Genomic DNA, 27,816 nt, shown 5'->3' on the forward strand with positions numbered 1-27,816 from the left:
GTTAAATTTTTTTTTAAAAGTCTATTAAGATTGTTAATTTTTTTTTAAAAGTCTGAGTGTGTTCAATTAGATTTTTAAACGTAGATTTGAAATTCACAGGATATTTAAATAATTTTATTGACTTTTAGTGAGTTCCATAGAGAACCAAGTGTATTAAGAAAAATTCACGAATTGTAAAAGAGGAGTTAGATGATGGATTTGCAATTTTGCATGGCCCGTCTAGCGTTAATTGTAAAGAAGATGGGCATTTATAAATCTAACTTGTAGATTCAAAATTTCGTGAATTTCAATCTAACTTAAATGCCCTAAAATATATATACCGCGAAATGTTACTAGTAAATACGTGTTTTCCGTTTACAAGGTGAGGGCTTTTTCCGTTTGATTCATGAAATGTTCCAAATAGCGCGCATTGATAAGCACTATATACACCTTGTCCGCCATTAAACCCATCTTTGGGAAGTTCATAGCAGCAGAAGCATATACAGTATAAAGAAACTAGAATAATGTCGGTCACATGATAGTCTGATCAATTAGGTCGGATACTAAATCTAGTATTGCCAATGCTCAAACATGTCTGAAACCATTTTTTCTTTTTCTTTTTCTGAACAAATTTTATAGACTATTTCTGTACCTTTTCTTTTATCAAATGTTAGTGTAAAGTCTTATCCCATTCATAATCTTCTCTCCCCCAGCGAATAATGCCAGTGCTGCTCTCATACAATATACAGTATAAAAGATTTGAAACTTCACATTGATGTGATAGTGGAACTGAGCAAGTCAAACCAAGTCAATGGAGGTTCAGATCTGTGGGAAGTCAAAAGTTAGCAACTTCACTTGCATTCTAACCCTGCAGATAAATCCCAGTCCCCATAAGTAAAACTGGAAATGTCAACTGTCAAGACTTGTGGGAAATAAGTAAGCTTGAGAGACGGACCTGTTGGCTCAGAATTTCGACTGCCACATTAATATCACCATCTGCAGCTGCTAGTGCAACTTCAACCTGTGTCTGTAGCCCAGTCCAACAAATCAGCATTCAAAAGTATAAACTCTACTAAAAAACAAGGATACAGAAATTTAGCAACCTATCCCATAAGTAGCATTGGATCCTTTATCTATGTAAATATGAATCAAGGCAGTTTCTGATCAATGAATACTACAGAATGGTTGCTCATTTCAATAAGGAGAAGCACAGGATGAATTCTTTACCCTTTCAAAACCCATTGATACAAGCTTTTGTATTTCTTCTTCAGAAGCCACATAATCCTGAATCCAACCAAGAGATATTTATAATCCAAATGCACTGGAAGAATTGGAAATGAGTACGTCAACTAAATAAAAATAAAGACCTGATGGTGAACAGGAATTTCAGCTCCAGCTGCCACCGTATTATTTACTGTTTGCCTGAAAATATCATGAAAAGTGATGGTAACATTCCCATTCTATAGGTACAAACAATGCATACTGCTTATTATTGCTTAGTCTACCTACTTTACTAAAAGGCATTTTAACATTTTCCTTATTAGGGAATAGAGAGTAAGGTTATTAAAGACAATGCCGGGCAGAAAATGTCTGTAATCCAAAGATTCAGAAAAATACTATATCCATGAACAGCAACAATCCATCAAGTCATAAACATCCATCAACTCAGTGGCATGTAAAAAAGATTAATCAACCAAACCAGTTAAAAATCAATCTGAACACCTTATCCATGAATGGCAACAGCTCGTTAAGTTATAAACATCCATCAACTAAGTTCTCCTAGTACCTTCCATCAGATAACTGCCGTCCTGCATCAGATGGATGTTCTGAGTCACTATTATCCAACAGTCTAGCCTGTAAGTTTGATTCTGAATCAACATCAGAAACAGCCTGACCTTGAGCGGACCCCAGTGTCCTACCCCTCCCAGGAAATATGTGACCGTCTTGTGTTGCCTGCATCATCAAATTCAATTACTCGATCTATATTTGCAAATACTGAAGGATACAACATTAAATGCTGACATGGATAGATGCGTAAAACACATAGGAGTTAGGAACATAGATCAGTTGACTTGAAGCAAACAGAAATATATAGCTTTCGACTTTTTTAAGTGAAAACAATTTATATTTGATATAAACGAGCTAGTGTAATGAGCGCTCAAACCATGACTCTTATCTTTTTTTTTTTTCTTTTTTTTTGGGCAAGAAGACTAGCAAATTCAGGAACTGCAAATCCACTATGTACTTCTGCAATACAGATATCAGTATTTTTATTTTGGTCAATAGATATAACAAACTTAAAGTCTCATGTATTGCTGTCATAGGGAGTCTTGATTCAAGACAAAAAAAACTTAAAATTTTATTATACTGGAGTAAGAGAGCAATATTTAAGACCTAAAACGCCAAGAATCAGACCTGCACACAAAATATACTACTAATGCATATGAAATCAAGAACAGTGTCATATTCCATATGGCCTTCAGCCACAGTGATGTGTACAACCAAGGATATAGGACGGGTGACGTACGTCATGAGTCACATAACGTCCACACACTTAAAACTCCTCACCCCATATGTCCACAAATAATGACCAGTATATAAATGATCCATACGTAAGCACCAAGTTAGCAGTGATGACAAAAAGCATTTCATATATGGCCATTGAGGGTTGAAAATTACAATTACAAAAGTAGTGGGTTTATAAAAATTGTATCAAGGGCACACAACTCTTAAGTGACAAAAAAAAAAAAACGCACTGTTTTCCTCTCTCTCACTACACACACACACACAATTACAAAAGTAGTGGGTTTATAAAAATTGTATCAAGGGCACACAACTCTTAAGTGACAAAAAAAAGGTACTATTTTCCTCTCTCTCACCACACACACACCCCAAGTTACACCAAGTTATCACACACACACATTACCAAGTTATCACACGTAACCCTATGATCATAACGTAAAATTGAACCGCAAAGGCTACAAAGAAGGAAAGTTTGTACTCAAACACCACGAAAGACAGAAACACCACTACAAATCATGAAAGAGCTAAAGGTGATAAAAACAATACCTGTGAAGATGTTTCCCTCTGTGGGATCCATGAAGATAAGTTTCTCCACAAATTTCCCGAAAATAATCCACTGGTTAAGAAAGTATATCATATTACGACTCTTATAATACACAAGGAGATCTAAATTAATAAAACAGAACTTTCGTACCTTACCAATGAGATCTAAACTAATAAATAGAACTTACCTAGACGTGGTACCTTGGCTTGAATACGTAGGGATGAAGGCAGAGGGATTTCCACCAGTGCACAAAATAAATTTAGGCCGCCTCACACAAGTTGACTGGAAAGTGGAAATATAAAAATGAATAAGTGGAATTAGAGAAAAATTAAAACAGTGTTTCCAAACTGATCAATCATCAGAAGCAATGTGTGTTTAATACTTACAAGCAACGAGGAGGCCTCAATTTTGGAATAGAAGGATGGTCCAGGAATGAGGAAATTGAACAAGCCGTAACTATCTGTATTGCAAATGCAGCATTATAGTAGTCACACTACCCCCATGTAATGCGGGAAAAAAAAAAAAAGAGAAATGACATAAAAGATCGAGGAACTTACACGCGAAGCCAGACAGAATACCACACAGGTGTCCCAGTAATGAAACATTAGACATAACAAGTTGGAACACTACCAGTAAGATCCATGCATACCTGCAACAAATATTCAAGTACATTTTTCAAATTTTTTATAAAATATATGGGAATGTAAATCACACAAGCATGTATTACTGCGATTAAGAAACAAAGGTTACGGAAATTACCATTTAGCAGGCACATTAAAGAGCCCAAACACACTGTAGAGCAGAAGGAAAATTTGTTGTTTAGCAGAATCCAATACATTGGCCAGAAAAGAACAGCAGGGAAAATAAAAAATGCAATGGGCATCTGTCTATGCTTGTGTTCCTTTTGGGCACCCATTTGCATGATCACATGAACAGTTCTAAACATTTAATTATTCTAAACATTTAATTATGCTAAGATCGGGACAAATTAGAATTTGCAAAGATTATTTATCAGAGAAAAGTTACAAAATCATGTCAGAATTTAAGCATTAGAAAAACCAACCTTCTGTATTGCTGTCCACTCAGACTTGTCTCTATTACAATCATAGAAAACAAGATTCCTGAGAAGCCTATTGCACACTCATGCATCAAATACTCAAAAGGCTTAATAGGATTATAGGCCACCAAAAGTGCAATTAGAAGATGGAGCAGCGCATTGGTTGTAGCCAACATAATGATTATGTACAACAAGCGGACAGATCCCATAATTCTCTCCAACTCAGAACCCAAAGGAACCAAAGCCATCATGTTGAACAACACATGAAGCAGCGAACCATGAAACAGAATGGCAGTGAAAATCCTGTAGACTGAAAAGGCCAAAAAAAATTGATGGCCAGGAGCTGATGTCAAATTGTGTGACAATAGAAGGAAACTTCTTCACTTTATATTAAAATAAATAAATCTCTATAATAGTCGTGTTGATTATAAACGTTATACTTCATAAAATTTTGATTTAAAAAAGAAGAAGAAAGATTCTCAAAATAAGCAGCTGCAATTCATTATGTAAGGCTTCAAGTTGGTTGGAACTTAGAGGGACTGAATTAGGATTCTTATTGTACACTTAATGTTTAAGTTAACATAGATCATGATGCAGGGAAAATATTTTTCCAGGCCAGTGTGCGGGACTCATACAGAGCAGACTCCAACACCATGCAACAAATCATCCTCACATGTTACATGAATTGTAAAAATAGAGAATTATCAAATTGTTCATCACTTTAAACATCAATAACATAAATAGTCTCAAGCAATGTCATTCATTAGTTTATTGATATATGAGCCAACATTTCATTACAACTGTGATTGATATCATGTACCAAAACAAATAACCAAAAACTTGAACATAAAAAGAATCATGAAACTAAGGAACTTAAGGAGACAAATTTCAGTTGCAATATCAAACTGAAGCACCTAAAAAATGTGAAAAAGACATTACTTGCAAGGTCGCCAAACCTAACTAGGAGTGACATGTCAAGAGTAAAAATTCTGAAATGACGTGTGGGGAAGGGCATGTTATAAACCCAGCAAAAGGGTTGCAAAATTGCACTTCTTTCTAGTAACTAAGAATAGGCTCAGATTTCACTTTCCAAAAACTTACCTTGGAATCGTGAGATAACTGCAGACGGCAAAAAGCATATTTCATAGAAGGAGTCGTATCCAGCCAAGAGGCAAACCAAGTAAATAGTTGTGCAAACAAAAACAACCGCAGAAGTAAGGAAAGGAAGGCCCTCCCACCATTGTGCCAACCTAGTCTGCACTCCTGCCTACACACCCAAACATTCAATCAGTGCGAGAACTTACTTGAACCCAAAATGTAAGCTGTATAATATCAAAATCAAAAACTTGTGCCATTCCAAATTTAATGTAATGCCGATAACATCTTAAAATGACGAGTACAAATTCATCCTCATAAGCACACACACAACAACAGCTCATGACACCTCAGATCAAACTGAGGGTTCTAAAGTTTAAAGCACTCATATGCAATTTATTTCAGTTTCGTAACATCGAAAAGTCAACCGCAATGAAAAGAAACAAGAAATTTCTAATGATCCAGTAAATTCCTGAGAAATGTACATCAAACATGTACAAATTTTCGTCCCTCCAAATCGAGAAGCCAGAACTAACTAAGTTTACTGGCGAATTTGCGCTCAATTTTGCTAAAACTTAGGGTTCTTAAAAGCTTAAAGCACTGAAATACAGGTTATTTCATTTCCATAACATCGAAGCCAACCGCAATGAAACGAAGCAAGAAATTTCTAATGATCCAGTAAATTCCTGAGAAATGTACATCAAACATGAACTAATTTTCGTCCCTCCAAATCGAGAAGCCAGAACTAACTAAGTTCACCGGCGAATTTGCGGTCAATTTTACTAAAACTTACCTCATTCTGCACCTAATAAAAACCTAGATTCAGAATTCCGGTTCCGTAAAAATTCCAGTTCCTCACGGAACAGAAGAAGAATAGAGAAATCTGAGAGAGAAATGGAAGAGGTTGAAGCAAAAAGTAAAGGAGAGAAAATTAGATCGGGGAAGAAGGTTTTACCTCGGAAACGATGTTAGGCCTCATTTTCTTTGCTTGCTTGCTTGCTCTGTGAAGATTGAAGAAGAAGAAGAAGAGTGACTTGGTTTTGAAAACAAGAAAATGGTTAGTTGGAGTCACCAAATCGCTATGTACGCGCGTTTCTAACTTCTGTGAGGATCTCGAACTCTCCAAAGTCCAAAGTCGGCGATTTTTGAACCCGGGTCTACAAATACGGGCGGGTCAGCCCAAATATGCTAATTTGCAGTTAGTGAGGTCCAAGTTCAGAAAGAAATTGGACGGCAGTCTAAAAGTTAACATAGGGCGTAAATAGGCGACAACCAGAAAATTGAGGATATGTAAATAATCAAAACTGAAATGTTGAGAGATAAATCAGAGAAAAGTCGAGAGACAATTTGAGTAGTATTCACTATTTGACCTTTGTCTTGTTCCAAAATCCTACTTTAGCTACAAATCCCAGCTCATGAGGAGTTCATAATTACATAGGTATGTAAATTTGCCCTAGTGTGGAGCCTTGGACGTACTGAAGGATCAATTTGCTGCATCTTCTGTAAGAATTAATGTGGACTTATCAATGTTCAATAAGGACCACAACAACTTAGCTACCTTATTTGCAGAATAAGTAATTAGACAGTGCTTGAATTATTTAAGTCCATGACCTCTTTATCTATTGTTTGGACCCAAAATGAACATTTTGGCCTGACAAGGCGTGTCTTGGAGAAATTGAGCCAATGTCAGTGGCTCAAGCTATATATTGTCGACAAGCTCGAAATATATATTTAGAGGCTAAATAAAGCCTACTATGGAAGTATGACAAGTCAACTTTAACATATTTTCCTACTTCGGCTAGGAAAAAACCGAGCTAGACAAGGAAGGAGGGGTGGCAGACTAACCAAATGAAATCGAAATGTGCTGAAACTTTCCAGATCCATTCTAGACAGCCCAATGATCATTTCTTATGAAGAGTGCCAGAGATGTTTTTGAGTGGAAGGCCTTCAAACAATCAGTCCAATCTTTTGCAGAAGCAAAACTGGAAAACTGGACCTGTAAGAGGTCCAGCAGCGTTTTCGGCCCAACCACTATACCAAAAATTCTGAAATTTTTCCAGGGTGATCTACACTCATAATGGAACATTTTTTATGAAGAGGTCATAGTGAAATTCGGAATTCTTGTTGGAGAAATAATTGAAGGAATAAAGGGGCAGAAACTGACCTAAAACCAGCTCAATATTCACATGTTCATGTTTCCTACCCACATGAAGAAAGCTAGATGCTTTTCTTCTTTTCCTTGGATATATTTTTCAAGACAATCTCTTTAATAGATCATCATCACTTCCATGTTGTTGCACCTTCATGCCTTGCTTTCATTTCATCATTTCTCTATCTTTTCCATATTTTACAAATCACTTTCATATTCCACTTTCATTATTTTTCTTCCACTCATCATTTCACTCTTCTTTTTCTTCCCTATATAAACACCTTCTCTTCTCATTCTAAATCACACATTCACAACACAACAACAACATCTCTAAGATGATCTAAGTTCTCTCTAGAGCAAACCTCTCTAAGAGCAACTCCTCTCCCTCTCCTTCTCTTTCTCTTACCGGTGATCTCACTCCTAGTCCTAGTCTTCTCAGAAGCCGACTTTCAGTGCCACCAAACCCTCTGTCAACGTGCTTCGGTCCTAGTCTCCTCGGGAGCCGACGGTAGTGCCGCGACCACAACGGTTACAGAACCAGCCAAGCAAGGGTAACGCCCTAGCAACCCAGCCAAGCTAAAGTCACGCTTTAGCAAGATCTCAACATTTCCCGGTGATGTCGCTCTGCTCGATCTACAATATTGAGTATCGATTGTGTTAACAAGAAGAAAGCTCAGCAAAAGTCCTCGCCACGAGGCACAAAGAATCCCACGACGAGGTTGGTGCTCTCCTCGTCTACAATCGCTTGAAAAGAAGTCAGGTCAAGGGACACCCCCAACGACCGCACCCGAACGGTGCTGGCACGCCCGCGCAGAAAAGAGACTGTTGACCAGCTGCAACAAAATTGGAGCCAAACATTTTGGCACGCCCAGTGGGACAACATCAGAGTCTTTTCTCTTGAAGCACATTCAACCACCGGGCTTCAAAACAAACATTTTGGCACGCCCAGTGGGACAAGGTTAGAATTTTTTTTCTTTTCTTGAAGACATTTAACCACCGGGCTTCAAAACAAAATTGGAGCCAAACATTTTGGCACGCCCGGTGGGACTATATCAGAGTCTTTTTGTGTTCACCATCATTGGGATGCCAGAGGAAAATCTTTACCAAAAGAAATTCCTGAAGTCATGGCGACGATAGAAGGCTATGTGCCCATTCCCATTCCGGAGAATGCGAGCATAGAGGAGCGACTTGCTATCTTTCAACAGAACACTGCTTCGTATTATGCGAATTTGAAAAATGTCCTGGCGGCGCAGCAGAAGAGGATGGATGAACTTTTCCAATCAGCCCAACAAGATTCGTGGCAGACTTGGGAGCAGCTGGCCGACGTGACCCAACCAGCCCAAGAAAACCACCAGCAGTCGATGAATGTCGTCGCGACCGAGCACAAACAGACCTCATCGGAGTTCGCGACCTTACGTGAGGAAGGTTTCAGCTTGGCTAATTCGCAGCAAGGCAAATTGGAACATCAAGAAGCTGCTCGCGAAGAGGTCATTTCTGAGACTAACTTGCCTATAGGTGGCAATCAACCTAAGGGTCTCACTGGTGAGTCACAGCCTTACACAGAGGCTGTGCATGGAGAAGACGGTCCACAAGAATGTTTTTCTGACAATGAAATTGTCTCTGAACAGATAACTGATTTCTCCACTGATCAAGCCAAATACGTGGCTACTGATCAGATGCATGGGGGGCAAGATATGGCCCATGATCATCCCTTTGATCAAAAGAAGCAAGTTCATGATCATTTTAATTGTGACTCTGCTACTGGACGTCTTGGTGAAGGTGATCAAAATCAGAGCCAACTTAATTATCAATTAAGTTGTGGTCTACAGAAGCCAATTTGTGGCTTTATTAATCAATTCAACTTGAAGTTCTTCATATATTCTTCAAGGCCAAGCGGTGGCCTTGATATATGTGGAGGGCACATCTACAACCCACGTTGCATGAATGGCCAGAACAATTATTCTAGTGGCCAAGTTGTCCTTCGCAACTGTAAATTTGAGTATCATCAATACAAGTTAACTCTTGTTTACAATTATCCAGCAAGTGAAGCTCTTGATATGGAGAATTCAGACCAGCAAGTGGTCGTCTATAATGGCCAATCTGTGGCTAATCCTGAAGACACCATGTTCTATGACATGGTAGTTGGCAACAAAGCCGATCTTGGAACATCTTCATCGCCAAAGGTGCAATTGAAGATCATGTTTCGCCAACCAACAAAGATACTTGGGGGGCATGATTACTCCTCCTACGAGCCAAATTTTTCCCAAGTTTTTGATGAGAAGTATCTTTTTTCTTTTCCTACAAGCTCTCATAGGAGGGATTTTTACCCTACAAATTTTGATACATCGGAGCTTGGAATGAAGCATAGATGGCCTCCCCCGTGGTCTTCTAGAGGTTAGCCAAACATAGTGTTGCTAGCTTCTTTCTTTCTTTGCTTTTAATTTTTTGTTAATTTTTCGTTTTTATTTTTCTTTTCATTTAAAAAAAAAAAAAAAAAAAAAAGTTGAATTTGGTAAAGGGGTTGTGAATCATAACGGAATAGGTGAAGTCTCTTTTGTTAATATTGGCCTAAACTCCTTATTGGTGCCTAGTTCAGGTCCCTTAAGGTTAAGGGCGGCTTTTATTAACACTTGTTGAACTGTCTTCACACTTATGACCTTTCTCATCTTAGTAAGTATAGCCTATGTGAAATGGTGTCTAGAAATGGGACAACGTTCATGACAGGTTCTTGAATCCAGAAGTGCGTGCAAATGGGCCTAAACCACTATGTGGGAGTAGCTCATGCCAAAATGGATTCTGCCTCTCTTGTTCGCCCTCCCCCACCTGGCCATTTCAGTAAGGTTGCCCAAAGGATTTGAAAGAAAATTTGTGTCTAGACGACTATACTTGGGCCGCATGTCTAAACCTTGATTCACATTGTCTTATTGAATTCAACTACTTATAAAAAAAAAAAATTAAAAAAAAAATAAAAAAAAAAAAATCATTAATACAACTCTTAAGGGGCAATTCTAAGTGTTCCTACACTCGCAAAGCTACTAAGCCGAGTCAGCGGCTCCAGAAACTTTTTCCAGCTTTGCCCTCGCAGGAAAGGCTGAGCTCAAGGGAAATGTGAGAGCCACCACCGTGACCGCCACCTCCATCGGAAGTAGTCTTCATGTTACCAAAGATGTCCTCACCATGCATTGGGAACAGAGGAAGGGTTTCAATCTCCATGTTCATAGATCCATAACCACCATAGTTCCCCTTCTGCCCGTTAAAAGCAATCACACCAGCTGAAGAAGCAGAAGCAGATGCAGAAGATTCGAAGTTAATATACTGATCCTCAGGTTTCCAATTGGTACCATTGTCATCACCAACAAGCCCTGATCTTTGCATGGGCACATGAACATCCGAAGTGGACCTCTTCTTCCGCTTCTCCCGAGCCCTTTGGTTCACGAACCAAAAATAAACGTTCTTGAACTCGATCTGGCCGTACCATTTCAGCTGGAGACAGATCCTCTGAATCTGCTCTAAAGTTGGGGACCTAACTCCCTTATTGTAGAAAAGCTCCTTAAGGATTCTTATCTGATCTGTAGTGGGATTCCACCTGTTCCGCCTACAAAGCATGTTAGCACTACTCTCGGCTGCTTTGTTACTTCCTCCATCCTCGGTTGGTTGCTGGGTTTGTGGTTCCATTGGTGAAGGATTGAGAGAATGCGAGAATTGAAGAATGGTGGTGACAAGTAATATTGGAGTTGATGAAATGGTTTTGGGATTGGAGATTGTGGAGGAAGATATAGGCATGCAAATATCCACCCTTGGATGGACGGTTGAAAAGAAGAGTCAAACCGATGTCAGTAAAGAGTGATTAGTGCCTTAAATCTCGGAAAAGAATGGAATAATAGCATGTGGGGAAACCGAACGGTTTTCAAGGAGGTAACTGTTCTTTTCACGAGATTATTTTTCACGACTGTTGTTTTTCAACGAGTGATTAGTGCCTTAAATCTCGGAAAAGAAGGAGTTATTGGCGCTAAGAGTTTTGAGTTGGGAGCCAGCAAGTGGATCCAAAAGATACATATTTTCTCAAAACCCTCGCCGCGAGGCTCTTTTTGATGCGGAGCATATTTAAAAGTTCGTATTATTTTCAATATACAACTATGGGGGCCTATATTTGGGGCCTTGCGAGACACGTTGACACAGCTTCTCACGGATATTTGAATATCAGGATAAGAAAATATTATTGTATTCATAAAGTGGCTTTGCGGCCAAAAGCAGTACATTCATTACAAAGCCAAAAGTGGCTAGAATACAAAACATGAATCTTCGGATTATCTTCTAAATCTTTTCTCAAGTGGAAGCAGCTATGGAATCCAACGCCGGGTTGAGCCGCGCCATTATCTCAAGGAGGGGCAGAGAGTGAAGGAACCAAATATCAGCTTGAGTCTCTACACCCCCTCTAGCCTTGGTAACCACCATTAGCTGGACGTGAAGTACAGGAACAGCCATTCTGTAGCTTGAACCCATTCCTTCAAAGAGTCCATCCCTTCTCATCCCTCCAAGATTCTATCAAAAAAGAGAAAGGGGGAGAAGGAGGTGAGAACCAAATCTCCTTCCATCTGGAGGGCACAACACGGGCCAGGTCTAGAAGAAAGGAAACAGAGGAGGAAAGATGAACCTCAATTTGGCTTCCCTCTTCTCCCCGTTTCGCTCCGCGTATGGGATTTTCTCAAAAAATGATCTTACATGACCGGAGATCCCACACTCGGAGCCCCCTCGCGTTTCTAAACCAATCTGAAGCCTGGCATTGTTGTTACAGACTCCCAGAAGGACGAAACAAGGGTTTGCCTAAGATTACGCCATGAGGCCTAACCCAGGCTTAAGATTACGCCATAAAGCCTAAAATTTAGAGGCTAAAGGTCATTTCATGAGGGGAAGATTTGTGAAGAAGGAGAAAAAGAAGCAAGGACTGAAAGGCCATTTCTTGAATATTTCAGAAAAATTGTTGTGAGTATTCCCTTCCCGAAATACAACTATTTATAGGGAATTCAGGCAAATCCCCACCCTTGAATGAAGTTCTATTTCAAAACCGATGTCAATAAATCGAGATTAGTGATTCCAAATCTCGGGAAAAAAGGGACTAGCAGCATGTGAGGAGCGGTTTTCGAGGAGGTAACTGTTCTATTCACGAGATTATTTTTTCACGACCATTGTTTTTCAACGAGTGATTAATGCCTTAAATCTCGGAAAAGAAGGGATTATTGACGTGTAAGGAGACCGAACAGTTTTCGAGGGGGCCTACAGAGATTGGCCCATGAAGCTCAATTTCAAGCAAAGTTCCTCCACGCGGAGATTCGCCGCAATAGCACTAGCTTCGGCCTGAGTGGCCCGTTCTCTGAGATGGGCCAGGTTGCGGCCCATTTCTTCAGAAGCAGCCAGAGGTTCATCGAGTTGGGCTTCTTCTGTAGCAATCGCGTTTTCAACAAAGGCTAAACCTGTATGGAGGTCCTCGATCCGAAGTTTGAAGTCGGACCTTTGGATTTGTAGTTCCCGCAGGCGGTTGGTTCGCTCATTTAAAATACCGCGAGAGATGTCCATTTCTCGAGAGAGGCTATTCAAAGCCTCTCGAGTGTCGTGAGCCTGGGCGTTCGCGGCCGGTTGACGTTGGCGGGCCTCACCAAGTTCATTCAGCAGATCGTCAATGGCACTAAATTGCTGCAGGGTCAATGCCTTCTCCTGGCAAAGATACCTTAGGGCTTCCAAGACTCGCGAGAGGATGTCAGTCTCCAATACCTGAGGACCCAGATGTTCGTGAAGCACCATCTTAGCCTCATCCACAGCAGAAGGAGGAGTTACCTCTAACACCCTCATCAATCTCTCGAATCTGGTAGGAGGCGGCGGAGGCGCCACAGGATCACGAACCACCAATGCAAAAGGGTGGACAACTTCCTCAGTTTCTTCATCTTCAATAGGTTGGTCTGTCCCTTCAGCCGCGGGAGAATCTGGAAACTCAACTCGCGGCTCACCATGGGCAAGTGGAGCAGATTCAAGCACAGGGCCCTCGGCTTCGACGGTTGTCTCATTTATTCGCAAGACTTGAGGGGCACCACCACCGTCAGTATCATTTTTCATCTCTTGGGCGACTGTCCTACCGATAGGACCCTCAGCGTTTGTAGCCACCTCCTCGGTACAAACAGAATCCTGGTTAGATTCAGAAATGTCAGAGAGTGGGGTCGGATCAAAAGGGAAATGGAAAGCATTGGCCAACAGTGGCTTACCTCTCGAGTTGTCGGGTCAATATCTGGTACGTGGTCACCAAGAGGAAGAGGCCTCACTTCATTCACCTCTTGGACCTTTAGTGCCGCGAGAATCTCTGTCGTCATCAGTTCCTCATAAGCGGCAGAATCCTCAGAGTGGCTTTCCACACTTTCATGCTCCGAGGAGTCGTCATCGGAGATCGTTATTAGAATGGTAGGACCTTGCAGATGCTCTGTAGATGTGGGAGACGGAAGAGGCGCCACGGGGTTAGTTGATGCTTGAACTAGCGAGAGAGTTGGCTTTTCTGCAGTGGCTGAGGGTCCAGCCTCGCTCAGGCGAGAGGGATTAGTGGTCCTTTGACGGACCTGTCAAAAGATACATAGTGAAGATCCTGCCCAGATTCTAAAATTTAAAAAGGATAAGACGGGGTCGGAGTTTACCAATCGCATTCCCAGAGGTTCGTCATCTTCAAAACTCTCTTCGACGAATTGAGCTCGATCGCGTTTGCAAGCAAAGACAGCAGTGGCCTGTACGAGAAAAGAGTCATAACTCAAAAAGGGGGGAAGCACCAAATATACAAGTTTGGGATCATTCTTAACTAAATTACCTCAGCGGGATCTTCATCATGCGAAGACTCTCCCTCAGAAGTCTCCTCTGCTATTGCCTTTTGTTTCCCCGCCTGAACAGAGGCTATCCTTCTCCAGGTAGTTTGCTGCAAAACACACTCAGGAATAAGAGCGGGAAAATCAACACAAGGAAAAAGAATGGTGAAGAAAGACAAAAACTTACTGTTGCCCTAGGCTCGTGGATTTGTATCCCTGGACGCGATGAGCGAGAAGGTAGAATAGGTCGCGGGGGTTGTGCTGCAGGGTTGGAGAAGCGCTCAAGAATCTTGCGGTCCTCCAGACCAGGACTACTCATGCCACGAAAGATCAGGACGAAGAGTTCGTCATGTGGCAGGTCCCAACAGTTCACGGACACTTCTTTCCACCAATCAGCATAATCATCGTCGACATCGTTGAGGGGGTACAGCGTTCTGACCCAAGGGGGAATCACTATCAAAGTAAACTGACTCTGAAAGGGGGCAGACCCAGGTGGGGATAATCTCCGCCAAGAGGTGTAGTAATTGGCAGAATCAACCAGAGGCCAGGGTACCAACTGGGCCAACCCAAATTGGCGAGCAAAATGGTTAGGGGCATAGAGCTCATAACTTACGCGTTCAGTGGTAAGACGAATATCCAAGCAGGAGATGGCGCGACGAAAGGTCAGGAAGGCTCTTTCGCTATGATCCCGTCCACTGGGCAGAAAGCCATCATCAAGGGGAGGAGGGAATCGCCTAGAAAGGACTATTTTTGGGTCCGGCATCTCTCCCAGCAAGTACAAGTAAATAAAACACTCGGAGTAGGGTGGAGCTCGATACCTTACGTTGCGGCAAAGCCAGTTCCCCAAAAGGGAATCAACTGGAGGTTCCTTTGGAATATCACCACGACGGAAGAGAGGGAAATAAATCTGCAGCCAAAAGGCAAGGATCCAGAAGGGGCCACTAATTTCGGTATCAAATGGGCGCATTACGGCTCTATAAAGGGAGCGATATAACGCACCCAATACAGGTTGCCCAAGGCCAACGCAAATACCATTGTAGAGAGCAGTGGCCAGAGAATTCCAAGGTCCAGTAGGTTTGTTGGAAGAAGTGCAAAAGATAAATTTGCAAAGCCAGAATTCCAGGAATGCGATACCTCCTGTATGGTCACGCCAGGTGCAGTAATATTCGCGCCAGGATGGGTAGGATCTGCTGTGATGCCCTCGACCAGCCATATCCATTCTCAAAGAAAATTGAGTGCCATCAAACTGACCATGCACATAGGGGTCAAAGTCAATGGGCAACCCCGTGATGGTAAGAACATCCAGCAGAGTTATGCTCATCTGCCCAAACCGGAAATCGAATGTATTGCTGGAGGTGTTCCAGAAGCAAAGAGCGGCAGCTAGCGGTGCAGGGCTAGTATTATTGGGAAGACAGAAGCATAGATCGATGGTTTGGGTGATACCCACCGCATCCCATCGGGCCAAATCTCTCGCTCGGTTCTCCTGATACCAAATATTTTCCTCGGGAGCGACGGTAGGCCAGTAGCCCACTTTCCTCCTTGGTCCCCAACTGCTAAAATCACCAGGCACCTGCCGAAGAGCCGCTATGGGACGGCGGATGGGAAGCCCATAATAGGCCATAACATCATCTGGCAAACGATCGCGAGGTGTGGGACCCAGACTCGCTTGACTATCACCGCCACCAAAGCCCATCAGTCGACTTCTCTCCTCTCCGTTCTGACTTCTACATCGAACACTCATGTTAGTTCGCCAGGCGAATGCGGCTTTCTCAGTGATTTCATCTGCCTGATCGATAACGAATGGTTTCTTGGATGCCATTTCTAGGTCGCAAGGAATACTTCTCCAATACGCTTTGATTTATAGCTCAAATATGTTTGAAGATTAATTTATTAGCTGGGCCAGTGAGTGGCCCTAGTTGATAATTAATGAGTCATTATTCCATCTTGAGAATCGCATCTAAGGCGACAGTGAAGATACTTCTCCAATACGCTTTGATTTTTATAGCTCAAATATGTTTGGAGATTAATTTATTAGCTGGGCCAGTGAGTGGCCCTAGTTGATAATTAATGAGTCATTATTCCATCTTGAGAATCGCATCTAAGGCGACAATGAAGATATTTCTCCAATACGCTTTGATTTATAGCTCAAATATGTTTGGAGATTAATTTATTAGCTGGGCCAGTGAGTGGCCCTAGTTGATAATTAATGAGTCATTATTCCATCTTGAGAATCGCATCTAAGGCGACAGTGAAGATATTCCACCTTTTCCTATCACCGCAGGGCCAGCATAGTGGCCTGATGTTTTTTAAAACATGATTAAAACCGATGCGGTTTTAGATGCTAAAGTTGCAGCAAAATATGGTGGTTTCAATTGATCACACGTCATGATGACGATAGCCATGATCCAATCATCCTCTTTGGCATAAGACTCGCGAAGGATTAAATGAAAGCAAACAGTTTGCTATTTTGCATCTTATTTCGCCAAGTACTATAGGCCTTGATCTAGCCAGGAAAGCGGCTCCAACACCTACATTTGAAAAAATCAACAGAGAGCCAGCAAACAAGGCAGATACTTGTTGCTATACACATGGCGAAGCTACCACCAAGGAAGAGAAGGATCCTCATTCGCGATCAAAAGCAGTCTCCTTCGCATGGGGGGCACGCAAAAGTTTTGATTGCCTACAACCTGCCCAAGTTTCGCTAGATCCATGGGGGGCAATAAAGTTGGCAAAGGAAGCGTCAGTTCATGACAAAGGCAATTCAATAGTGGCATTCAAGCTTTATGGCCTATTTAGAGGCCTATATGGAAACAGTCAAGCCAATACAAGTGGCTTGGAGCAACAACATTATAAGAGGAGTGCTGATTCAAGACCTCTTTAGTCAAGACGAGGACCTTTGACTTCGAGGTCTGGGGGGCAATGTTTGGACCCAAAATGAACATTTTGGCCTGACAAGGCGTGTTTTGGAGAAATTGAGCCAATGTCAGTGGCTCAAGCTATATATTGTCGACAAGCTTGAAATATATATTTAGAGGCTAAATAAAGCCTACTATGGAAGTATGACAAGTCAACTTTAGCATATTTTCCTACTTCGGCTAGGAAAAAACCGAGCTAGACAAGGAAGGAGGGGTGGCAGACTAACCAAATGAAATCGAAATGTGCTGAAACTTTCCAGATCCATTCTAGACAGCCCAAGGATCATTTCTTATGAAGAGTGCCAGAGATGTTTTTGAGTGGAAGGCCTTCAAACAATCAGTCCAATCTTTTGCAGAAGCAAAACTGGAAAACTGGACCTGTAAGAGGTCCAGCAGCGTTTTCGGCCCAACCACTATACCAAAAATTCTGAAATTTTTCCAGGGTGATCTACACTCATAATGGAACATTTTTTATGAAGAGGTCATAGTGAAATTCGGAATTCTTGTTGGAGAAATAATTGAAGGAATAAAGGGGCAGAAACTGACCTAAAACCAGCTCAATATTCACATGTTCATGTTTCCTACCCACATGAAGAAAGCTAGATGCTTTTCTTCTTTTCCTTGGATATATTTTTCAAGACAATCTCTTTAATAGATCATCATCACTTCCATGTTGTTGCACCTTCATGCCTTGCTTTCATTTCATCATTTCTCTATCTTTTCCATATTTTACAAATCACTTTCATATTCCACTTTCATTATTTTTCTTCCACTCATCATTTCACTCTTCTTTTTCTTCCCTATATAAACACCTTCTCTTCTCATTCTAAATCACACATTCACAACACAACAACAACATCTCTAAGATGATCTAAGTTCTCTCTAGAGCAAACCTCTCTAAGAGCAACTCCTCTCCCTCTCCTTCTCTTTCTCTTACCGGTGATCTCACTCCTAGTCCTAGTCTTCTCAGAAGCCGACTTTCAGTGCCACCAAACCCTCTGTCAACGTGCTTCGGTCCTAGTCTCCTCGGGAGCCGACGGTAGTGCCGCGACCACAACGGTTACAGAACCAGCCAAGCAAGGGTAACGCCCTAGCAACCCAGCCAAGCTAAAGTCACGCTTTAGCAAGATCTCAACATTTCCCGGTGATGTCGCTCTGCTCGATCTACAATATTGAGTATCGATTGTGTTAACAAGAAGAAAGCTCAGCAAAAGTCCTCGCCACGAGGCACAAAGAATCCCACGACGAGGTTGGTGCTCTTCTCGTCTACAATCGCTTGAAAAGAAGTCAGGTCAAGGGACACCCCCAACGACCGCACCCGAACGGTGCTGGCACGCCCGCGCAGAAAAGAGACTGTTGACCAGCTGCAACAAAATTGGAGCCAAACATCTATAATCAGTATTGAATACGGTATATATTGTTGATTACTTAATTATAGAGTAATCCTAAATGTACATGAAATAGTTTGACAAAGGCCTATATCAATTAGGACTAAGAATCCTTTATGGGAGGTACCTAGTCCGTGATGCCTATAAAAGTCTTAGATCCCTGCTCTATCAATCACCACGCTATTCATAAGCTTTGCCCCATAAAAGGTTGCATACAGGATTGGATAGAGGAGAAGATCTATCATGACTAATTCAAGTTGGTATACATGATTTATATTTTGTTCATCTTAATATTAAGCTTATGTTAATCTTAATTATATTTTGTGTTCTTAGATTGAGGTACAATCTTATTTTAGTTTTACATTTGGTATCAGAGCCTTTTGTGCTCAATTAAGAATCAAAATGTTTTGGACCGATTGATTTTTTTTTTTTTTTGTTGAAAGAGGGGGAAGAGCATGTGTTAAAAAAAAAAAAAAAAAAAAAAGTGCTGCAGATTATTTGAAACCCGTCTTTAATGGGTCAAACCATGTTTTTTAATCAAAACCCAAAAAAACTTTGGTCTTAAAAAAAAAAAAAAGTTCTTTCTTTCTGGGCGTTGTTCTTTCTCTGGCACGCGAAGTACAAAAGAGAACAGAGGGTTTTGCGATTTGTTTTGTCAAAATCGTTTTATGGGGTTTGTTCCAGATACGTTTGCAACTCAATTGAGGTATATTGTGAATCTTAGTCTGAGATATTTGTGGCAAATTTTCAAAACCTTGAAAAGTTGGAGTTCTTCAGTATATTTCTTCATTGAAGCTTGATGGATGTATTCTGTCAATTGGGTTTGACTTAAGATGCGTTCTCCCAGCATCTAAGGGGCCGTTCGGTATTGTTTTACAATATTGTTTTTTGTTTTATGAATACAATAACAAGCATAATACTCGTTCGGCGCATCCGACTTCGAAAACACGGAGAACAAAATCAAGAATACAACTCTGGGGCTATGAGTAAATATGAGAAACGTCTTTATATAGTTTTCATTGTTTTTAGAGAACACCCAACACGCAATCAAAAGAAAAACAATAAATATAGTTCATACTCTCATCTCTTTAGACCTTCAGGACTTTCTTCCTCTTCCCTATAACTTCCAGAGGACCATAAATCTCATCTGCTTTATCTTTTGGATTTGCAAGTTACAACACAAGACTTCTTCATGCAAATATTTTTTATAAAAGTTCCACTTTTTGTAAACAGAGGAGTTGTGAAGAAAGAGGATGAAGGATTGATCAAAGTTCTTAATTTGATCGGGTCATTGTCAAATCTGGTTTAGATCGATGATGAGGTTGGTGGTTTGGAGTGACTGAGTGACAGCTTGGTATTTAGACTTAATTGGAGACATTTTAATTATCCTACGACATAGCAGATCAAAACTGAGATTGAGAGATATGATTGGTTGAATAACAATAAGGATTCACATGTCTGCAGTTTCCTCTCTTCCCCGATCTCTTAAGAAAAAATGGGGGTTTGCTAATGTCTTTTTCAATCTCTTCACAAAATTTTCTAACCGAGAGAGAATTCATTAACGAATCTGAATCATTTCATTGGAAAGAGTCAATATTTTTGCATGATTATTGAGGAATACTAACAACAGGAAAAAAAAAAAAGATCAGTGTGCAGGAAAGAAGAAGAGACTAGTTTTAGGTTATATATAAACTCTAAACTTGATATCATATATGCTTTTATTATTTTGGTTTTGCAAATTTGTTTTTGAAGTACCTCTGCCGAATGCATTTTTGGATTCTAAAAACTTGTAGTTTAGTCTCTCATTTTCATTTCATAAAATATTATTATAAAAACGTTTCATAAAACGTTACAGGACGGACCCTAATTAACCTCCAATCCCTAGTTTCTCCTTTTTCCTTTTTCCGAGAAATTCGAAAGTTTTATTTTCTTCGTGGTTTCATAATTGAATGCCTGAGTTTTTATTTATTTTCTTTTCTTTTGAAATTGGCTTAATGGTTTTACTACTGACACTTATGCATATCGTTTTATACCTTTAAATTGATAAAATTACATGTTTTTCATGCAAACATTATATTCAATTTTAGTAAACTCAGCTCTTAGAGCAATTTTATGCTGAATGTTAATCATGGAGGATACTGCAGTATATTGGAAAATTGATTGATTGACCTGAATTTTAAAAATCTCATCCTTTAACCTTCTATTGTTTATGTTTTGTTCCTCATGGTCTTTTTCACTAGTATGCATAAATGCATAATCATCAACCATTCATATTAGTATAAAATTTCTTATCATCAAGGTGTCAATATTGAGTCCCTTTCTAAATTGTATGAATTAAAGGACCACTAAATTGGTATTTATAATTGAAGCAAAGTGTAGCCAAATAGATTTTAAGTCTGTCTTTGTCTATTTTGTTAATGGTTGTTTTCCGAAATAACCAAGATTAAAGGATTACAATGTTTTGTGCATGATGAATTGATTTGTTACTTCTCAGTTCTCACGTCTCAATATTTTTCAATTCAAATCTCTTATGTACAACTAATGATTTGATTTCATGCATGAGTTTGCACGAAAGATTGATCCTTTTATGTTCAGAAAGAAAGAATTTTCTGAAAAGAACAGAGTTTACTAAGACCAACCCGATTTCACAATGGTTATTCTGACAAATTATTTCGATTTACATTTTTTTTTTCCACCTATATTTGTCTATAACTATTGCTGAAAGTGTGGTTGAGGAAGCCTATTGCTGTGGGTATGCTTTAATTTTGTTGCTATTTCCAAGTTACAGGAGAATCTTGCTTCCAGGTACGCTTCCGTACCTATCTCAAAATTAAGCAAAACTATATAGTTGCAGTAATTCAATCATGATTTCCTACATGCTTTACATGATCAGTTGTCTTGGTTTTAAGTAATTTTCAGGACCTTGGTGAGGCATGTATGGTTTTGACAAACTGTGTTGATTGAATCCTTGTATTTTGTCGAGTTTATGATCCTGGATGCTTCTGTTTGCATTGTTTGATTCACTGTATGCTTAATAACAGCTGATTACTTGTTCTCCCAATTCAGTAATAATCATTTGTGAACAATTTCATAAGACTCGAATAAAATACATACAACTCTACATAAATTTTGGTTCGGTTTGATTAAAGTCTTTTACATAATGTATTGTCAATAGCAATCCCATGTAGAAGACTATAATTAAACATAAGTATTGGACCAATACCTTGTAATATTGAGTTTGGAAGCCAGTGTCTTTGCTCCCCATAGGAGGTTTAAACATTCACAACTTTTAAATTCAATATTAGCACATAACAAAAATTAAAATTCACATTCAGAGGTCGATCATTAGAGATGTTCTTCTTGCCACCCTAGGTGTTGACATCATCTAACTGACCTATAGTTGAGTTTTGGTCTTTGGTTATGTGATTCAGTAGTGTCAATTGTCCTTTTGCCACTCTAGGTAAGGCTGACACGACGAAGCACTTTGGGGCTCTCCATTTAATGCCTAGTTCTTTATTTTCAAACTAGGGTAAATTTTAAGGAACTGTTAATGATCTGTTACAGCAATAAGTATTCCATAAAGTTTTTCCATCTTCTTTTCAAGAGGTAAAATTGGGGCAGAAACTAAGAGTTCAGTGTTTGAATCTTCCATCGATTTCAAAAATAACTGTTTTTTTTTTTTTTTACTTTGGGGGAAGAGATTTGTCATGCCTCAATAGCTACTGGTTTCATGGTTCTTTGAAGGGAAAAATAAATGTAATTATCTCCTGAAGTTGCTGCATATACTACATATGTCTTAGTTAAAATGGTAGCTATGTTTATCAATCGTTTTGAATGTCTTGGATAGTTGTGGTGCTGACTTTAAATGTTTGGTTTTTGCTTGATTGTGGTTGACATTCTTTTATTTTGGTTTATTCATGGAGCATTAATTAAAAAGAACCATTCATTTTTGCTTGCTTGGTTGTTATAAAATCTATAATACATCAGACAATACCTTACATAACCAAGATGTGGTGGTTTACATAATTATATATTCATTGAGTTATGTATATGGTATACTGTTTGTATGTTGAATGTCAGAGTGTTGCTTTGCTTTGAAGCTTGTTCATGATAAAATATTTCTCGCATATCTGATTCTTGATGTTAAACTTAAGTTGCTTATATATACATATCTTGGGCGTCTTTTATTTATTATTATTGACTACTTTAAATTCCCGAATCTTCATATAAAGCATTCATTATTTCGTGTTATCTTTTAGAAAAGGTTTTTTCAAGATTAAATTTACTTTTCCATTCTCTGCATGAAAATCTACTTCAAAGTTGCCACTGCCATAAGTGCAGTCATCTTTAAACATTGACTTGTTTTAAATTTCTATCATATTGCCTTTCCTGCCACAAATAATAATCTTTCGATAAACATTATTATACTACTTATGAAAGAAAATATATTTTGGTATCTATTCACATTGTAACAATGAGTCATAGTTTTCCTCATTATTAGGAGTCATATGAATCATTCTCTGTATATTAATGTAATTTAAGAGAAGCCCTTGGTAAATACTTAAACGAAATAAAAATAATGTTTTGCTATTGGCAAGTTTATTAAATTTACTTGTTTAAGGATGGACACAAGTTGTGTGTTGCTCTAATGCCCTGAAAATCTGACATGTGCTGTTATTTTAGTTACATATAGTCTGTCTTTGGTATTTCTCTTTCTGTTTAGAAAATATTAAAGGAACTAAATAGAGGCATATTGGAACAGCTAGGTCCCAGATTTAATTACAGGGATGTTCTCTTATGATTATTTTTCATTATATCACATGTGGTCTTGTGTCTTTTTGGCCAACTGAATACCACTTTATATTATTCTCCTTTATTAATGCCTTGGGAAATAAAGCTCATTCCCTGTAGTAGAATTCATGCATAATATGTGACTTCTTTTGAGAATATGTTAACATGGTCCAAATACCAGACTTACTACATTAACCTATTTGCTTATACTAGTTATAGCATATCAATTTGTTCTAGTAATAACTTAAACATTCTTATATCATGCTATATGAAAAACAGTGACATTACATGACAGGTGTTGTAGTCATTGATTACTAAGAATCATCTACATGACTGGACTATAGGTATATGTAATCCTATTTTCGTCTCTGTTTTCCAATCTCGATTCGGTTTGGTTAAAGAATTTAATCTGTGCCCTACTCCCAGGTGGAAGGTTAGCTATAAAATTAACATGGACAGTGATTATTTCATTTGGTCAAATATGAAAAAAAAAAAAAAAAAAATTGTTTAAAGATCAGTCATAATTGTGGAAATAATCAATATACTTTTGTGCTTGATTTACAAGTTCATTTGCATTACAAGATATAGCTACCAGGCTTGTAGCGAAATCTATCCTTGTGTATTTTTGCATTTCATCTGCGTTTCTATCTAGTTGATAATTGCAGTATCTTGAAATTGAAATTGCATATACTAATTAGTAAGGACCTTTACAGGGTGTCTACAGCTAATCTATATTTGACAGGGGTAATGTAAATTCATTTGTTTCTCATGAATTGTTCTGACCTCTAAGTGACACTCTGAGTTATATGGTTTAATATTTTCTGTTTAATCCAGCTGCGTTTTCATTCACATTAATCTATCGAAGGACATGCAGCGTAGTCTTTCATATGTGTTGAAGAAACGAAGTTTTAAGAGTTGGACTTTATTGCATCTGCCTTATTTTGTTCTTTTACTGAATACATATACCTTAAGAGATCAGTAAGAGTAGAATCTTTTTCAGGGAATGCTGTAAAAAGGACTGGAAGATAATGAAGGTGAGGTTGTAAGATTGGTACCTCTTTTGGTTACCTTCATTTACCAAGAATTCTCCAATTTTAATCATGCGCAGACTATTAGAGTACCTAAAAGTTTGACATGCTTTTGGACAGCGGGAGTACTCTGATATACTTAAACTACTTTGATAATTCTTAGAACTTGTTGCTGTAAGGATTTACTTTAATTAAATTTTATGATGTAATAACATTAACCTTTTGAAGTTCCTATTTAGTAGTTGGCAAATTTCTGACTTAATTAGCATTGTTGAATTTATCTGCATTTATTTTACTCGAGTAATGAGCTATTTCAGTATTATAGCGATCTTTGCAGATAAGTTACAACATGACTGATGAAATTTGTGTGAAGCTTCTTTAGAAGCCTTAAGTTACAGATTCTATATATTTAAGAATCCTTAAGATTGGATCATACAATTGTTTACTTGCATTGCAGATTTTATTCCGAGTAAACTGGGTTTTCATGTATAGAGAATAGCTCCTGTGTTCTGTGAATTGTTGCATTATAATTGCAGGGTGCTGATGCTTAGTTAAGTGTTTGATTTCCTGCAGTTTAATGTGATTAGTCATAGAATGACTGAGTTTAAGGATGGCTTGATGATTTTGGCTTGTCTATGTGCACACTTCATATTTACTATATCTGAGGCAGTAGCATTCTTGTTGTTTGAGCATTGATAGTCCAAGTGGGAGACTGTAAGAATTAATGTGGACTTATCAATGTTCAATAAGGACCACAACAACTTAGCTACCTTATTTGCAGAATAAGTAATTAGACAGTGCTTGAATTATTTAAGTCCATGACCTCTTTATCTATAATCAGTATTGAATACGGTATATATTGTTGATTACTTAATTATAGAGTAATCCTAAATGTACATGAAATAGTTTGACAAAGGCCTATATCAATTAGGACTAAGAATCCTTTATGGGAGGTACCTAGTCCGTGATGCCTATAAAAGTCTTAGATCCCTGCTCTATCAATCACCACGCTATTCATAAGCTTTGCCCCATAAAAGGTTGCATACAGGATTGGATAGAGGAGAAGATCTATCATGACTAATTCAAGTTGGTATACATGATTTATATTTTGTTCATCTTAATATTAAGCTTATGTTAATCTTAATTATATTTTGTGTTCTTAGATTGAGTACAATCTTATTTTAGTTTTACATCTTCTAGACATGTTGTATTACATGATTAATCTTTGTCTGTTTATTCAATCTTTGTGCATCAATAGATCTGAATAGAACTGCCCTTTATGTTTTGACCATTAACATTGAAGAAAGCATGACAACTACTAGTTAGCATATACATTACAAGTTTACAACTATGAATATGTATGACGTTGAAATCAGGATATTGAAATGATTTGAACATTTTCGTGTTAAGACATCTCATGTGAACTACAAGGTCATAAAAGTCATTCACGGTCCGGAATGTCTATCAATTAGTGAATGAGTTATGGCATTACAGTAAAAAAAAAAAATTGTTGTCCATATCATAGTTTATTTGATGATTTTACTTCTATTAAAAAAAAAAAATTCAATGATTTTGCTTTTGTTTGATTTGATTTGAGATATTGGAGTAAATGAACCAATAAAAATTAGAGTTGATAGAATAATTCTCTAAGTCCAGAAATCCTTTGAAGATATCGTGTAATCTCAATAAAAAGAAAAAATAATTAGAAAGAAAAGAGAAAATAAACTAATAGATACATAACTACATAGTGTAGTAGAGTGAACTTGTTATCAAGCAAAGCATGAAAGTAATCAGTGATGAGACTCAAAAGAGTTAGGTATCTAATTGATAAAGTGATAGAGTGAAACAACACATTTGTCCCCATATACGTTGAATTCTATTTTTATTAGATAAAATAGTTGTCCCTGTTATCAAATTCATTTTATACATCTGTTTCAATTACATCTCTTATAGTATTAGGAGTTTGAAGCCGTTACATCTCTCATCTCTGTTTCAACCTCTTCGCTTCCGTGCTCTCGTATCGTGGTTTATCTCTCTCTTTTTTTTTCCTGAGAATTATCGTTGTTTCTCTTTATCGAGTATGAGTTCCAGAAGACGCCCAATGGATGACTACAACAGGTGGTCCGAGCATCTTCCTGATGAATTGATTGAGATGATTGTGAAGCGTCTAACCCTAGTCGATTCAATCAGATTCGCTGCTGTGTGTCCTTCTTGGAGAAGTGTATCGTCACAATGGTTTCAACGAGTAACCCGACTTCCATGGCTCCTGAATTCGACCGAGTTTCTAGACTCAGAAACTGTGAATTACAGTCTCTACAGTCCAAGTGAAGACACAGTCTACGACCTCAAGTTTCGAACAGAAAATAATAAGTTGCGTGCTTCACGTAGTAATAAGATACGTTGCTCGGGCTCTATTAATGGCTGGTTGATTATGTCCGAATGGAGATCGAAGAAGAATATGATTCATAAGACTTCCATCAATTATTTCTTGAACCCAATGACAGGTGATCGTATTAAGCTTCCCCAGCTGACCGGAATCATCCCATTGAGCTCCGCGGCCTCTTCAGATCCAAGATGTTCTGATTGCATTGTTGCAACCTCTTCAGATCCATTACGTTCTGATCGCGATATTGTAGTTCAAGGCGGGATGAAGTTGGTGTTTTGCAGGCCAGGTAGTCATGAATCATGCCCTTGGGAAGGGCAAAAACGTTATATACATTGCGTTAAATTTCATGAGGATGGCAAGTTATACGTTTTAGAACTGGCCGATTGTTATGAACTTGTTGTTCTTGTTCTTGTTTCTGTTCCTGTTTTAGATCCGTTAAATCAATGTCAAGGCAAAGGCAGGTGTGAGAAAATTATTGCCTATAGGGAAAAGACAATATTAGCTGGAATGCCATCAGGGGATTCGCCGGCCGGGATTGGGAGCCCATCATTTTTCTGGTCCTCCAAAGGTGAGTTTTTACTGGTTTGGGGGCGCGATTGGCCCGGCTGGAAATTTCGTGCGTTAAAGATGGATGATAAAAGTGGTCATAATCCTGTTTGGGTGGACTTGGAGACGAATGATGTTGCTGAAGATGAAGTAGTCTTAGTATCCGCCTCACACAGCACCTCAATGTCAAAGTTGAAGACATTTATGACAACCATAGACGAGGCTTTTCTGGGACTTTATTGCGGAAAATTCTTCACCTGCCATGGTTCGTTGAATTGTGAGAATCTTTTACGTGGGGTATGGTTTACGCCCAATATAACCAGATAAATCAGAGCCAATTACTAATATATGGAAGGAGATTTTAGATATAGGACGTCCTTTGTTTACTATACTTTGTTTGAAGGACAAGTCATGTGTTTTGAAAATTTGTCAAAATATTACTTTACTTGGATTGGAAATTTTATGATTTAAAATTAAAATATCTTTTATTTATTTCTTTGTGGGGGTCACTGATATTTTTAATACTAATTAGTGGTTTTCTATATTAATATGTAATGATTATTTGACCATGTGGTTTAT

At 38.7% G+C, this 27,816-nt stretch overlaps 2 protein-coding genes across 3 annotated transcripts; both read right to left on the bottom strand.

Moving 5' to 3' along the window:
• Positions 1–518: 518 nt before the first annotated feature.
• Positions 519–6,409, bottom strand: LOC133722207 (rhomboid-like protein 15). 2 transcript variants are annotated; one of them, XM_062149027.1, is made up of 14 exons: positions 6,154–6,409; positions 5,205–5,370; positions 4,110–4,413; positions 3,806–3,838; positions 3,604–3,695; positions 3,433–3,506; positions 3,234–3,328; positions 3,049–3,118; positions 1,875–1,932; positions 1,766–1,787; positions 1,347–1,401; positions 1,207–1,263; positions 935–1,006; positions 519–847 (listed from the first exon to the last, which is right to left on the bottom strand). In XM_062149027.1, the coding sequence occupies exons 1-14, from the start codon at positions 6,175–6,177 to the stop codon at positions 842–844; spliced, it is 1,128 nt and encodes a 375-aa protein (XP_062005011.1). In that variant the 5' UTR covers positions 6,178–6,409; the 3' UTR covers positions 519–841. The 2 variants fall into 2 exon arrangements, with proteins under 2 accessions (XP_062005011.1, XP_062005010.1); XM_062149026.1 differs by having other exon boundaries at positions 548–847; positions 1,766–1,932; positions 6,154–6,404.
• A 339-nt stretch (positions 6,410–6,748) lies between these two features.
• Positions 6,749–14,257, bottom strand: LOC133723001 (uncharacterized). Its single transcript, XM_062149836.1, has 4 exons — positions 14,189–14,257; positions 14,022–14,108; positions 13,592–13,946; positions 6,749–6,756 (listed from the first exon to the last, which is right to left on the bottom strand). The coding sequence occupies exons 2-4, from the start codon at positions 14,028–14,030 to the stop codon at positions 6,749–6,751; spliced, it is 372 nt and encodes a 123-aa protein (XP_062005820.1). The 5' UTR covers positions 14,031–14,108; positions 14,189–14,257.
• Positions 14,258–27,816: the final 13,559 nt, after the last annotated feature.

This window comes from Rosa rugosa, chromosome 7 (genome assembly GCF_958449725.1).
Source record: "Rosa rugosa chromosome 7, drRosRugo1.1, whole genome shotgun sequence".
Lineage (NCBI taxonomy): Eukaryota > Viridiplantae > Streptophyta > Magnoliopsida > Rosales > Rosaceae > Rosa > Rosa rugosa.

Coding starts and splice junctions, on each gene's coding strand:
- LOC133722207 (XM_062149026.1), bottom strand. CDS start 6,177: ATGAGGCCTAACATCGTTTCCGAG. Junction 3,696..3,805: donor TTTAATGTGCCTGCTAAATG/GTAATTTCCGTA, acceptor TATTTGTTGCAG/GTATGCATGGATCTTACTGG. Junction 1,933..3,048: donor AGAGGGAAACATCTTCACAG/GTATTGTTTTTA, acceptor TTGATGATGCAG/GCAACACAAGACGGTCACAT.